Source organism: Molossus molossus, unplaced genomic scaffold (assembly GCF_014108415.1).
Source record: "Molossus molossus isolate mMolMol1 unplaced genomic scaffold, mMolMol1.p scaffold_m16_p_10, whole genome shotgun sequence".
Classification (NCBI taxonomy): domain Eukaryota; kingdom Metazoa; phylum Chordata; class Mammalia; order Chiroptera; family Molossidae; genus Molossus; species Molossus molossus.
The window spans coordinates 94,648,809-94,664,691 of record NW_023425345.1 but is presented as its reverse complement, the minus strand read 5'-3'; the positions used below and the strand labels follow the sequence as shown (position 1 = coordinate 94,664,691).

General features: G+C 42.7%; 1 protein-coding gene across 2 annotated transcripts in view; it reads right to left on the bottom strand.

The window, feature by feature from the left end:
* Window positions 1-6,124: 6,124 nt before the first annotated feature.
* The window catches only part of ADIPOR2 (adiponectin receptor 2), a 79,855-nt gene continuing 70,096 nt past the window's right edge, over window positions 6,125-15,883 (bottom strand). For both annotated transcript variants that reach the window (XM_036251366.1, XM_036251365.1), the window contains exons 5-8: window positions 11,305-11,491; window positions 10,883-11,070; window positions 8,039-8,232; window positions 6,125-6,438 (exon numbers count right to left, since the gene is read on the bottom strand). In XM_036251366.1, coding sequence (XP_036107259.1) covers window positions 6,310-6,438; window positions 8,039-8,232; window positions 10,883-11,070; window positions 11,305-11,491 — 698 coding nt within the window. In that variant the 3' untranslated portion in view covers window positions 6,125-6,309. The remainder of the gene's footprint in view (window positions 6,439-8,038; window positions 8,233-10,882; window positions 11,071-11,304; window positions 11,492-15,883) is intronic.

Sequence of the window (15,883 nt, the reverse complement as noted above, 5' to 3'; positions counted from 1 at the left end):
TCCACAACCCTGAGGCGGGCATTAGCAGCCTGTTTACGGCTGAAGAACTCGAACCTCAGAGAAGGTAAGGGACCCACACCAGCTCACTAGTTAGGTGGCAGAATAATGCAGGGAATAGCTAAGGTTCACAGGTACCAGGAGAAAACAGGCATCACCCGTTCAATCCTGGCGACACCCCTCTGAAGTAGGTTCCAGTGTTAGCCCCACATTACAGACCAGGGAATGGAAGCAGAGTGGAAAACTGGGTCCAAATTATTAGAAGAGTCTTGTGAGGTTTGGATGTGATCTTCATAATGATGTGCCTAACTACTATGACCTTGTTCCATGGAGGAGGGGGCGAAGAAATAGTTTGGAAGCCAGGACAGGAGGCAAAGGTCACAGCCCAGAGCTTTGCCATCCCTGCCGCGATGACCCCATTGCGACAGGCATAGCAGCAAGGGCCCTTTCTAGCATTGCTCCAGCCTCTCCCCGCAAGGGCCACGGACACTCACGTGACTTTCTGTGGCATTAATAAATGTCCAGACTTTCGACGGTATCTGACCTCAACCGCTGCCTCCTGACTGCTAGACTCTTTCTAGGACAATCCAGTGTTGTCTTTCAAAAGGCTTATCTTCCCCACACAACCAAAGAGCACATTTTCAGGCAAATTTATCAACTCTTTCAGCATGTAACTGAAAAGCCAAGCTTAGGCAATGCCGTGGCAGATCCTGGCCTTTTTGTCCACTTGATCTCCATGCCTCTGCGCAGCCGATAGTGGGCTGAGATCTGGAAATCTCCTCCAGAACCGATGGAACAAAAGAGCATTTCTGATCAACTAGCCTTGCACTTTACCTGAAAGAACAGAGCATCCTTTCGAGTTTTGCCTTCGGAGGTCAGAACTGTTATTCCTCTTTCTACTGTTAACAAAACCACTAAAGGACAGCAGGTGGCAGCCTGGCTCAAGCCAAAGAGCCATCATCTTGAGTTCAGAGAAACAAAATTCAAACCAAAGTCATTTAATAAATGACAAGAGCCCTGGCCAGTGGGCTCAGTAGTTAGAGCTTCAGCCTGTGCAACAAAAGGTTGCAGGTTCGATTCCCAGTCAAGAGCATGTAGCTGGGTTGCAGGTTCAATCCCGGCCCTGGTCGGGGTGCATGCGGGAGGCAACCAATCGATGTGTCTCTCACATTGATGTTTCTCTCTCTCTCTCTCCCCGCTACCCTTCCACTCTCTCTAAAAATCAATGGAAAAAATATTCTTGGGTGAGGATTAACAACAAAAAATAAAAATAAATGCCAAGTCCGGGGTACAGGATCTTGAAATCCTTCTCTTATAAATGTTGTACATCTTTGGATGGCCGAGAACTCAAGGCTGCTGTCAGATCCTCCTTCCTCAGTACAGGGATATATTAACTACCAAATTCACCTACCAATTCATGTATTTTCGCAGAAGTGCTTTCAGGTAAAATGCTTCTACAGCACTTCAGGGTGCTGAGAGTTTTGGCCCAGGACGGCAAGGGAGTGGACATATCTTAAAGTCAGAAAAGTAAACATGGGGGAGTCACAGACCACAAAAGGGAAGAACTAGAGCAAGAGCTTGGCAGCAACGCCAGCCAATCACAATGGAAATCAGAGAAATGTGGATCTGTACGAGCATTTCACAAAAAGATGCAGAGGATGTTAGAAACTCCATTTTCACAGGTGAGGCAACAGAGGCTGGGGAAGTGACTCTTGCTTGTCATCCAGCCAATGGCAGAGCTGGGCTCTGAACCCATGCTGTTTCTAGGTCAGGAGAGCTGGCACGGGTGGGCAGTGGGCAGTAATGACAGGACTTCGTGGTCATGCAACTGGGTCCCCTGCTTCCTCGGGTCCCCCAGCCCCATGGTGCCGCAAGCAGAATTTGCAAGAATCAGACTCACTTCGTTTCAGCAAATCCAACAGTTGGAAGGCAGAAAAAGTTTGTGTATTAGGATACAGGGTGTGGTGGTGCATAGTTCATGCCCACTTAGGGAAGAAAATACAGAATATGCTGAAACTAAAGCAAAATATCTGAGACAAGGATTATTTCTGGGGTAATTTTTTTTTTTAATCCTCCCCCTAGGATATTTTCCATTTATCTTCAGATAGAATGGGAGGGAGGGAGAGCAACATCAAAGTGAGAGAGACACATCGACCGGTTGCCTCCAGTACGACCCCAACCAGGGCCAGGGACGAACCACAACCAAGGTCTATGCCCCTTGACTAGAATGGAAACTGCAACTCTTTGGTCCATGGGCTGAGGTTCTAACCACTGAGCAAAACCGGCCAGGGCCTGGGGTAATTTTAAAGCAACCCTGCCCAAGGCTGTTCTAGACCACCAGAGCCCTAGCATTGTATAGTCAAAACTCAAACTTGTCCTTATCTCCTTTACAATATCCACAGAGCTCACCCGAGAAAGGGAACATATAGACAGTTTGCAGAAGAGGCTGGGAAAAAAACAAAGTTGAGTTATTTGTAGGCCTCACCTTATTTTTCAAGAGCAGAATGCAATCCTGTGTTCTATACCCAGGTAATATGGGAAATCCTTAAGTTTTAGCCATACTTAAAAATGAGAACTGAGCCCTGGTTAGTTTGGCTTAGCGGTCAGAGTGAGTTTGATTTCCAGTCAAGGGCACGTGCCTGGGTTGCAGGTTCGATCCCAGCCCCAGTCAGGGTCATGTATGTGGGAGGCAATCAGTCCATGGATCTCTCTCACATTGATGTTTCTCTCTCTCTGTATCCCTTCCTTCCACTCTATCTAAGAAAATCAATGGAAAAATATCCTCAGGTGAGGATTAAAAAAAAAGAGAGAGAGAGAATTGAGTGGACATATTATCCAATACTGGAAATTCTCCTGCAAAACTAAATTTACCTAAGACAGAAGAGTTAGAAGTCCTCTTTAGTTACGTAAAACGTTTAAGTCAATATACTTAAGCCTGTTCAATTGGAATTTCTTAAAGAGGGCTCCAGTCTCTCACCAATGAAATGAGACGATCCGTTCACAGGGTGGTGTTGGGATCACATGATCTACAGAAGTCCTTTAATGTGTTCATTATATTAGGATTGGTTTCATAAACTTTGCATAATGTGTTCATTATATTAGGTATTAGTTTCATAAACTTTAGTAATACATGAAGAACTGCCCCCTTGGAGTGAGTCAGCCCTCCCCTCCACTCTAAACTGGTCAGAAGGTTAAGAAAAGCGAGCTGGGCATGAGCACGCTGGTTTGTGAATTCAGACTGGCAAGTTTCTGAAAATTCCTTAAGCTTCAGTGTAAAAATTAAAACTCCAAGTCAGAAATGCCAAACACTTTGGGGCAGTAAGCTGAGGCAGTAAAAATAAATTTTAAAAAATAAAATCACCACACACACAAGTTCATTTTCCATTTGGTTCCTTTTATTAGAAGTTGAGAATACAGCAAGTAGGGAAATCCCATGGTGAATGGGACCATCGTAAAGATGCCTTTCCGAAACCCCAACCGTCAATGATCCCCAAAAATGTGCTTTGTGGCTTCAGCAATTTTTAAAGGGTAAAGAGAAAAATACTGAAAAAGGCCACTATTTAATGGTGATAGTATGAAGCTGTAGAGGTCCTAATCAGCCTAGGGCCAAAAAGAAAATTAAAAATCTGCACAGAGCAAGCAAGCCTCAGACTGCTGAGAGTAAGGCATTCAGGCGCCGACCTGGTGAGTTCTCAGCGAGCACTGGGAGACCAGTGTGGTGAGGCTGTTGGTAGTCAGTTGCACACAGACACACATATAAATGGATGGACACACACACACACACACCCCCTAAAGAGATTTTTACTGGATTATACATCATTGATGTCAAATGTCATGTTTCCTAAGGGTTTGTGCTCTGTTGAACCAGATTCAGCTCCACCCTTGGGGTGGCGGGTGACTGGGCCCACAGCCCCACTGCCTCTGTGGGTGTTGTTTCAAGACTGCATCTTATACCCCGTACCTCAAAGTGCATGACCGAAGAGCAAGGCTGGCTTCTGATGTGTGCTGTTACTTCCATGGAAATAAGGGAGCGTCTCCCAGATGGCCACTGTCCTGCTGCACTGTCTCCTCGAAGGGAGCAATACTGTTCTTTATTCTGTCAGGCACTGAGCCAGTTCACCCACCGAGTCTTTTGCTGGGTCCACCTAGCACCCAGGGCAGTGGCCTTATCCAGAACCAAACTACTCTTATGTTCTTCCCAAGTTCTACAATGGATTCTTTCTTCCTGGTTCCCAGCTTTTGTTAGAGATTAGAAAGGAGAAAAGAATGGAGAAAACCCTATATGGAATAAACAGTGAACTTTGCCATATTCCCAAACACCCAGTGGAGGATGCCAGCCCCGGCGATCAGGGCCTCAATGTTTAGTTCTAATGCACATACTCCCCGGGATGTAACAATCACCTGCAGCCCTAGATGACAGGAAGTCACCTAAAACTCTAGTGTAATTTGGGTGGTTCACCCACAAACCAAGATGAGAATTCTATGAACCAGAGCCTTCCCTAACACGCTCCCTGACACCATAATCTCTGAGACATATGCAATTTTTTTTTTTACTTCTAGCAGCTCTTCAAAGGTACAGCTTTAAAGATTCTACCAGACTCCCTGGCAATAATATACAATTTTCTTTTAAAACTTCCCACCATGCGATCCCTTAAAAATGGGGTTCAGGGACTGCTGCTACTGCATGGTGGGTATCAGGCCCTGCTTTATAGGAGTTCTACTGGCTTTTTTGTTCAAGGAGAGCTCATGTCTGCCACACTGAGGTTCGCCAAGACAGTTGCCAGGTGAAACTCATCGTTCCTAATCTGAAGCATTCTCCTGACCTACCCAAATGAGCTTAGGGGGCACCTGGACAAGACACTATTATAGCTGCCTCCATGCCAAGAACAATAGTGCCAGGGAAAGGTCAGTTTTTATTCTTGAAAGGATAGTTAGGGCAATGATTTTTTTTTTTATCCTCACCCGAGGACATTTTTTGATATTTTGTTCAGATAGAGTGGGAGGAGGGGAGAGAGAGAGAGAGAGAAACATCGACATGAAAGGGACACATCGAGTTGTTGCCACCTGCACGACCCAACCAGGGCCAGGGACAAACCACAACCGAGGTACGTGCCCTTAGCGGGAACCGAACCCGGCTTTCTCTGGATCGCAGGCCAGAGATCTAACCACTGAGCCAAACCGGCCAGGGCAGGGCAATGATTTTAATACAGGGAAATTTCCAAAGTATTCCAAAGCTCCATATCAAGGACATGGAAACTGACATATCCCTGCAATCAGATAAAAATCACCACAAAACTGAGCAGGACGCCAGTAATCAGACCAGCCCTGTGCTAATATCTCCAGAGCTCCTCCTACCGTCTCCACTACCCCTCCGCCAGCATAACTGACCTTCTGAAGCAGGTGGCTCGGCTCCTTAGGGAGGATCATTAGCATAGAACAGAAGTTGGTCTCTCAAAGGACACCTTAACTAGAACTTTCATCTACCATCCTGTTAGCCACTCACGTGCTGCTTCCACTTAGAAAACACATACCCCCTCTCCCTCTCCTCAGGACTCCCAAAGGCTCTCAGGCATGAGTGGTCGTGTGATCACTGGGCAGGGGCTCACTCTCTGCCCCACCAGGGTCCAGGATACGTCAGCCTTCAGAAGGCACCTTGGTGCACCAAGGCATTATACATTCTGGGGCTATCACCTGATCCTCCTACAGTCACTTTGTGCAAAATTGAAACAGTGTGTGGTACTTGTATGTTTCATTCTATACAAAAATTCTCCCTCCCTCCCCTACCCCTATGGTTTAAACATTTATATAAATTCTTATTTAAACAGTAAGTTAGAAATCTTATTTACACTAACTTGTTGGTTCTCCCAAAAGAGCATCTAAAATCACATCCCCACCCTTAATTGGATATAAATGTTCACCTAAATTGGTTTGTATTACTGTTTTAAGGAGAGAAAACGGAAGAAGACTGCACTGCCAGCTAAACTGTTTCTCCATCTGCTACAAATAAATATGATATGGATCAGAAGCCAGTTTGCCAAGGGTCTAGCAGAGCCCTAATCAGTATAGCCCAAGAATGCGTCAGGGTTTGGGCCATTTCGCCTTTTCTCCAAATTGATGCACTCCATCCTTTGAGGTATGATTTATTTTTGTTTTTCTTTTCTCAGTTATGTGCCACATGGAGCCCCTGGGGTGTCACCAAGCCCAGGAAGCTGTCAAAGTGTTGGGGCTCCTCTGGTACTGGCATCAATAGCCAGGAAGGGAGAGGCCTGCAGCGGCCCCGGTTCAGGGTCCCAGCCCTGGCTACTGTAGGCGTCACAGTGCGTCCTCTTCACTGCAGCCTCCGCCAACCATGAAGCGGAACTCCTGGAGGTTTGAGACCCCGTGGAAGTGAACAAAAGCGCCGGCAACCACAAAGATGTGAAATAGCTGATGAGAGTGAAACTGGAGACCAAAAAAAAAGGTGGGGGGGGAGAGAAACCCATGCATTATTAAAGTTTGCTAACGGTTCTTAAGATCATTTATGCTGAGCAGAGGGCAACGAATGGATGTGACAGAGCTCAAATTCGAGATGCCACAGATCTTGGGATATACGTTAGGCATATCATATTCTGCTGAACTGAAGGCCAGCTGTCCCCAAAGAAATCAAGGTGCTACCACCAAGGTCTAGACACAAAAATGTGCACACTTAACACTGGAGTATCTGGTGAACTTGGGAGCAAATGACATACATAGACTCTCCTGCTAACAGACCACAAAGGCACCAAGGATCCCCTAGTGCCTAGCAGTGGGCTATGGACAGACAGAAAGGCGTTTTCCTCATTGCTGATGGACGCTTCTGTCATGGACTAAAGCACCTGAGCTATGGTCATTCAAATGTTAGAAAATGTCCTCTGTTAGAAAAACTAAAGGGATTTCTAGGACCGGGTACAGGTCAAAACATATGGCAGCTAGAGCTTTGCCATCTCTGACTCTGGAATTACACGAACATACTGTATCAACAGACTAGGAAAACAGGGCCTTTTACTTTTCAAGTCAGAAGCTGGTCTACAAGCATGTGACATTTCTGATTTAACCTGTTCTGCTGAATACTCAAAAGGGTTATCAAATACTCAGTGCACCAAACAGTATTTCAAAATCACACTATTCTCTCATAGTCTCAAAATTAAAAAGTACAGTAGTAAAAAAAAGAAAAAGTACAGCAACAAAATAGTACTTGTCAAGGGAAAGACACTGATTTTAGAAGTGTAAATTAGATTTATAAGTCATATCCATAGAGGTGGTTCCTAGGAAACCAAAGGGGACTCCTTCTTCCCCAAAAGGAGTAAAGGTGAAAATCTCAATATCACTGTAAAAATTACGAGGGTGTGACCTCAGAGAGATAAATTAACTCTTGTGAAACTCAAGATTGCCTAAATTAGCATTCTCTTCATTTTACAGGTAGCTAAACTAAACTTTAGAGAGACTAGATGATAACTTAGTCTATAACAATCAACAGGTTAAGGAACAGAATTCTAAAGGTCAGACTTCATATCAAACAACACTCCAATTCTGTACTGTTGACATGTTTCAGGTTGTCTTCTGTTAAAGGACCTAGGTAGAAATCTGGTTCCCAAAGGGGCTTTGGGAAAATCGACAGGACCACAGACTCTGATATTAGACTAGCCTAATTCAAATTTTACCCCTACCACTGAATAGCCAGGCACATTGGACAAATTACCTATCTCCCTAAACCTCATTTCCTAAGCTGAAAATAAAAGCATTAATAACAGTTGTTATACTCGTTAGGGCTAATATGTTAAATGAGGTAATCCATGTGAAGTGCTCATCAGTACTATGCCAGGCACCAAGTAAGACCTCAATAAATATAGTTATTATTATACTTATCATCCAGAGAAACACAACCAATAAGGAAGAATTAGGGCTAGAATACAATCTGTCAGTTTGAGTCTAAAACTTTTTCAATTATTCCACTTCCCAGTCTTCCAATAAGCCACTGAGAGATATGTATGTATACCCAATAGCCACCTCTGATCATACTTACCCAGATGTCACACTTGCCAGGAAAGAAGCGTTCAGGGATGCGGGCAGCATACAGGGCAGCCCCCGTGATATAGAGGCTGGCCATCAGCATCAACCAGCCAATCTGTCCTATGGTGGCAGCCTTCAGGAACCCCTCTGAGATGATATAGTGCAAGGCAGGAATGATTCCACTCAGGCCTAGGCTCAAAAACACTCCTAGGAAATCACAATAGAGCATAAATGCAGAAGAGAAATAACAAATAAGAGATAAGTATTATAGCACAGAATCAGTAATTCTGTAAAGTGAACACTTCAAAGTAGAATGCAACATTAGCTTCTTGTTTGAACAGAAAAAGAAGGTTCTTCAAACTCTAAGATACTGCCACATGAGACAGCACAGCTTTGTTCTAAAAGACAGATGTATTTAATTTACAAATGCAAGGAGCCTCCCGCTGAGAGGGGCTGAGCTTAAGGAGCCAGCAGTCTTCAAAGCACCCTGCAAAGTGTTTAAGAAATAGACAGCTCTAGGAGTTTGTCTGAACCTCCCTAAACTCTGCCTCTTCATAGACACAGGTTGCAATACAAAGTAATTTTACATATTTTATCTTCCTTTAAAGCAACAGCTATTCCTGAGGCGGAGGGGGGCGTGAGAGAGTGAGAGGTGGAGGTGAGGTAAGGAAAGAAAAGGCAGTTATTGGTTCTGATGAAAATACTCTTGGGAACAGGTAAAACTGCACTCACCTATAAAGGTTCATCCCTCTAAGCCTAAGCCATGTCTCCATTTCCAAGACAGACAGACAGAGGGGTGTGGGGGGAGATGATTAGATAGATGATAAATAGATGATAGATAGATAGATAGATAGATAGATAGATAGATAGATAGATAGATGCTTCTGAAAGTTCCCAAGCCCAAAAGTACCAATCAGGTACATAAGTCTATCAGAATCACTCCACCAATCCCTACTGCCTTCAACATCATCTGTAGCAGTGTTTTTCAAATTTCTTGATGTGACCAACTAAGTGAGTCTGGATCAGGAGTTTTTACATGAACTAGAATAAAATAACAAATATCAGGCTGTGTCACAAGTAGAGAGTTAAGCACTAGTTAGTAAAAGTTTTATAATTCCTATCTCTGTCCATTTGTGTGTGTGTGTGTTCAGGGTTGTAAGAGAAAATGCCATGATCAAAAAGGCTTGAAGGCAACTGATATAAAACCATTTTGAAATCTATGTGTCAACCAAAGCACCACATGAACTTCCTGCAGAAGCCATAACTGTGCCAACACTTCTAACACAAAGATGTAAGAATGACTCTTGCAAAACAATCACTTGGTAAGCTTTCTCAAAAGAAAGGGGCATATTGCTTGCTTTAGACATTACTACCTAAATGTATGCATGTATATATGTACATATGCATATTCATAAACAAAATGGACATCAACGGAGAAGAGGAAAATGGCAATTGTGCATCACATGAAAGAAAGAAAGCAAGCAGGCCTAAATAAAAATTACTTCCAACCTCCACTCCTCACTAAAAAATCACCACAACCTTGTTCTTCCAATTATTCTGTTCCTCTACATGCTAAGCAAAAGCTGCCAATGGTCTTGTCTATCATTGTCTCAATCAAAACTTGGTTCTTCTGATGTGTATAAACAGCAGGATGGCCGGCTCTATCAGCAAAGACGTTCTTATCTCATGTGCTCAAGCAGGCCTAACACCACAGTTAAATACTACTGAAAGCCAATCCTGACCACTGCTCGTTTGCGCACGTGAACACTCAGAGAGAAGAGGAAAGTGGGTTATAACATGAAGTTAATCCTAACTCCTAACCTTTTAGGTAACTGCAAATGAGCCATGGCATACATTTTAGTACTAAACAGTTTTTTAAAATAAAAGGTCAAAAGGAAAAATACTCCCTTTAATACTTGTTTATTCTCCATAGGCACTATGTTTGATACTGGGAATAGAAAATTCAAGACACAGCCCTGGCCAGTTTTGCTCAGCAGTTAGAGCGTCGACCCACAGACCAAAGGGTCTCGGGTTTGATTCCCAGTCAAGGGCACGTACCTGTGGTTGCAGGTTCAATCCCCGGCCCCGGGTCAGAGTCATGTGAGAGGCAGCCAATCGATGTCCCTCCCCCCCCACTTCCTTCCTCCCACTGATATCTAAAAAAAATCAATGGAAAATATCCTCAGGTGAGGATTAACCAAAAAAAAAAAAAAAATCAAGACATATCTTGACTATAAGGAGTCCCCATTCCAATGGGAGACAAAAATATCTGTTAACTCTGTAACTTCCATACTCCTACAGGAAGGCTCAACCAAGGCACTCAAAGACTTCTGGCTTTCCATACAGTCTCCAGCTCAACAAACATTATCCTAAAAATAAAAAGCCTCTTTAACCCTATATCAGAAGAAATGCATGGTGCCTACAGTAATAGAACACAGTAAGTATGGAGTAAATCTTATTTACCTAAGCAGATTACACATTTTAAAATAAAAATACAAAACAAAAATGGTAACAACAAAAAGAACAAATCACTACAAAAAGTACACACCATGCTGAGACTAAGAGGAATCATCATTTATTTTACAAAGGTTACAGAGCCCGTCTTATCGACAGTGTATGGCCATAAACTCAAGAAAACTACACTGCCCAAAATACATCGAGCTTACCACAGCTCCTCAACTCTAATGCTTTAAGACAATTAATGAACACAACATTAAAAGTCCCTCAAAAACAGGGACTATGATTTATTCACCTCTGCAACACAAGTATATGGCATAATGCTTAGAAAATGGTAGACCTTTAGTAAATGACTGGTAAATAAATAACTGTTCAACGTAAAACCTCCACATGCTCTTACCTGCTCGTACTCCTCGATACTGGGGCGTGGCAAACATGTCCCACTGGGAGACTATAATGGCTGCAATGCCCAGCACACAGATGACAATCAAGTAGATGAAGCAAGGTTGTGGGTTACAGTAGAAAGAATAATAAAGCCAAGGAACAAAACTTCCCATAATCAGAAGAGCAATACCAGAGTAATCCAGTCTAGGACAGGAAAAAAAATCCATTTAATGTTAAAAATCACTGCTCACTACGTGTTCAAATTAATCCCCCAAGACATGATCTAGCAATGACAGCTAAGAGGCATATTGGATACTTGGGTTTTTTTTAAAGTTCCTAAGAGATGTTATTAAGGATTCTGCCAGCTCTGCTAGATGTTTCTCACTAACCAATGGACTCTAAATCATTGATCAGAATATGGACTTTACAGATACTTACTTAGAGAAGAGTCGGGAGACCCCTTCTGAATGGCAGTAGACTGTGTGGAAGAGCCATGAAAACGAAAGGCAGAGAATGGCCCCCAAGAAGAATAATCCAAAGACCACCTTCTCTTGCAGAGGGGCCACAAAGAAGATGTTTGGGCGAAACATATAAAAAATCCCCAGGCACAGAAAGAATACACAACCTAAGAAAAGAGTACAGGGGAGACAGAAAAGATTATCCTTTTGAAGAGACAATGTTATATGTTGATTACGTTTTCAATCCTTCACAATCACAATGATATATGAATCAAAAGTTCCATTAGAAAAATTTTCTAAATAACTGAAGCCTATCCAAAATTTTGGTGACTTGCCCTGGCTGGTTTGGCTCAGCGGTTAGAGTGTCGGCCTGCGAACCAGAGTCTCAGGTTTGATTCTGGCCAAGGGCAGGTACCTCAGTTGTGGTTCATCCCCGGCCCTGGTCAGGGTCATGCAGCAGGCAACGAATTGATGTGTCTCTCTCACATCCATGTTTCCCTCTCTCTCTCTTCTTCCTCCCTCCTCCCCTCTCACACTATCTGAAGATAAATGGAAAAATATCCTTGGGTGAAGATTTGTCTAATAGCATAATCCAAAAATAAATCACACAATGCTGCTACTCTTAGAAGACTGCATTAGTCCACTTCTACCTATAGATCAAGTATGCAGTTTCATTTATAACATTTTTGGCACATTATGCTATAGTCCAGCTTTCAAAGGTCCATTTTGCATTTGCTTTTGCAATAAATTCCAATACCTCCAAACACTGCCAAGAAACACCGCTTCCCTCCACCACCAGCTGTCAAGGAACACTACTGCTTCTCTGGCCCTCACCAACTGGCCCAATAGATTCAAGAATTAAGGACAGTGCCCTGGCCGGTTTGGCTCAGTGGTCAGAGAGTAGGCCCGTGGACCAGAGAGTCCCGGCTTTAGTTCCCGCTAAGGGAACGTACTTGGTTGTGGTTTGTCCCGGCCCCAGTTGAGGTCGTGTGGGTGGCAGCCGGTCGATGTCTCTCTCTCACATGGACGTTTCTCTCTCTCTCTTCCTACATCTCTCCCTTCTGCTCTATCTGAAGATAAATGCAAGAATGTCCTCAGGTGAGAATTTAAAAAAAAGAATTAGGACAGTAAAATGTCTATTTAGGCTATTTTGCAACCAATTTTTAAACTGTTCTTCACAGTAAGATGTCATGTTCTTACTGCTTAGAGAAGGGCCATTTAACAAAAAGGCACAGATATTAAGAATTTAAACATTTGCTAAGTGATTCTGTTTGATCCATTTAATAAAACATTGACCCTGGGGTTAGAAGTCAGCAATGAACTTGATTTCATACTCTGTTCTATTCTCACTATACTAGCAAGGTAGGAACATGGGGGCACAGTATAAATGAAATGTGATAAGAAATGCAAGTCAATTGGGGTAAGGCCAGAAACAATTTAGTATATAATAGTTCCCCCCTTATCCACTTTCGCTTTTCACGATTCAGTTACCCATGGTCAATACTGGTCTGGAAATACGAAATAAAAAATTCCAGCCCTGGCCGGTTTGGCTCAGCGGTTGGAGCGTCGACCTGCAGTCCAGAGAGACCCAGGTTCAGTTCCTGCTAAGGGCGCGAACCTCAGTTGCAGTTTGTCCCTGGCCCTGGTTGGTCATGCGGATGGCAGCCACTCAGTGTTTCCCTCTCACATCTATGTTTCTCTCTCTCTCTCTCTCTCTCTCTCTCTCTCTCCGCCCCCCCCCCCAATCTATTTGAACAAAAAAATAGAAAAATGTCCTCGGGTGAGGATAAAAAAAAAATTCCAGCCCTGGCCAGTTTTGCTCAGTGGTTAGAGCATCGGCCTGCAGTCCAGAGAGACCCTGGTTCGGTTCCCACTAAGAGTGCATACCTTGGTTGCAGTTTGTCCCAGGCCCTGGTTAGTCGTGCAGGTGGCAGCCATTTGATGTGTCTCTTTATTTTATTTTTTTTTAAATCCTCACCCGAGGACATTCTTCCATATTTTGTTCAGATAGAGTGGGAGGGAGAGAGAGGGAGAAACATTGATGTGAAAGGGACACATCAAGTGGTTGCCACCCGCACGACCCAACCAGGGCCGGGGACAAACTGCAACCGAGGTACATGCCCTTAGCGGGAACCGAACCCGGGTCTCTCTGGACCGCAGGCCGATGCTCTAACTGCTGAGCCAAACCGGCCAGGGCTGATGTGTCTTTCACGTCAATATCTGTCTGTCTGTCTGTCTGTCTGTCTGTCTCTCTCTCTCTCTCTCTCCTTCCCTCCCTCCCTCCCTCCCTCCCACTCTATCTGAACAAAAAAATGGAAAAATGTCCTCGAGTGAGGATTAAAAAAAAAAAAAATTTCCAGAAAAGAAACAATCCATAAGTTTTGAATTGCACACCATTCTAAGTAGGGTGATGAAATCTCAAGCCATCCGACCCCAGGTCATGAATTATCCCTTTGTCCATCATATATACTTCCCACCTGCTGGTCCCTTAGTAGCCATCTTGGTTATCAGATGCGGGGGGGGTGGGGGGGGCACGGTGCAGCACAGCACACAGACACCACATTCACATAACTTTTAATAATTTTTTTTTTTATCCTCACCCGAGGACATTTTTCCATTTTTTATTCAGATATGCGGGAGGAAGATGGAGGAAGAGAGAGAGAGAGAAACATAGATGTGAAAGGGACACATCGAGTGGCTGCCTCCCGCACGACCCAACCAGGCCCGGGGACAAACTGCAACCGAGGTACATGCCCCCAACGGGAACCGAACCCGGGTCTCTCTGGACCGCAGGCCGACGCTCCAACAACCGCTGAGCCAAACCGACCAGGGCACATTCACATAACTTTTATTACAGTATATTGTTATTTATAGTGGCTCTATTTTATTGATAGTTATTATTGTTAATCTCTTACTGTGCCTAATTTACAAATTAAACCTATTATAGATAAGTACATATAGAAAAAAAAAAACATAGTGTATGTAGGGTTTGGTCCCATCTGCAGTTTCAGGCATCCACTGGGGGTCTTGGACCGTATCCCCCTTGGATAATGGGGGACTGCTGTATTCACAAGGTTATGAAATTATCACTATTATTAAATTCCAGAATATTTTCATCACCCTAAAAAGAAGCCTTGTACCTATTAAGAGTCATATCTCATTCCCCAATCCCCACCCCAGACAGCCACTAATTACTTTCTGTCTCTGGATTTTCCCATTCTAGGCATTTCATGTATATGGATCATATAATATGAGGTCTTTTGTGTCTGGCTTCTTCTACTTAGCATGTTTTCAAGGCTCACTCATGTTGTAGAATGTATCAATATCAAGTAATATTTAATTGTGTGGATATACCACGTTTTATTTATCCATTCATCAGTTGATAGATTTTAGACTGTTTCCACTTTTTAGTTATTATGCATAATGTTGCTAAAACCATTCATGTACTCATTTTTTTGTGAACATGTTTTCAATTCTCTTGAGTATATGCCTAAGGAGAAGAATTGCTGGTAATTCTGTTTAACTATCTGAAGAACTGCCAAACTGTTTTCCATAGAGGCTGTACCGTTTTATATTCCCGCCAGCAATGCACGTGAGTTCTAATTTTTCCACATCCTTGCCAAGACTTGTTATTTTCCATTTTCTTGATTACAGCCATTCTAGTAAGTATGGCTTGGTATTTCATTGCATTTTTCAAATTATTTGCATTTCCCAAAATGACTAAAGATGTTGAGCATCTATTCATGTGTTTGTTGGCCATTTGTAGATCTTCTTTGAAGAAATTACTACTCAGATACTTTACTCATTATTTAAACTGGGTTGTCTTCCTATCGTTTAGTTGAAAGAGTTCTTTACTAGACCTTTATCAGATATATGTTTTGCAAATATTATCTCCTATTCTATAAATTACTTTTTCACTTTATTGATAATGTCCTTTGACATACAAAAGTTTTAATTTTGATGAAGTCCAATTAGTCCATTTTTTCTTTGGTTGTGAATGCCTTAGGTGTCAATTCTAATAAAGTGTCACCTAATCCAAGGTCACAAAGATTTACATCTGTTTTCTCCTAATAATTTTACAGTTTTAGTTCTTATGATTAAGTCTTTATCCATTTTGAGTTAATTTTTGTATATGGCGTGAGGTAAGGGTTCAGCTTTATTCTTTTATATGTAGTTACTTAGTTATCCCCCATACCATTCTATGCCTTCTTTAATACACAATCATGATGGAAAAAAATATCATGCATCACATTCTACTTCAAGCCAAATTGAAATGTAATTGTGAATATTCTAAGTAATGACTCTGAAAAACTAGCTTACTTCTCTATTCAGTAACTCTCTTCCTCTCAGTGTTCATTAAAATATTATACCACATTATGTATAGTACATTTCTCTTGACCTGGTTCGAACACTACCTGAAAATCCAGTACAGAAAAATATGACTTGCTATAATAAAATCACAGTGCAAACCACAAATCAGTGGGAAACTGCATCACTGGAAATCCAGAAAACAAAATGGCAAACCCCAAATACATTTTTAAGTTCCATCCCTTACCATC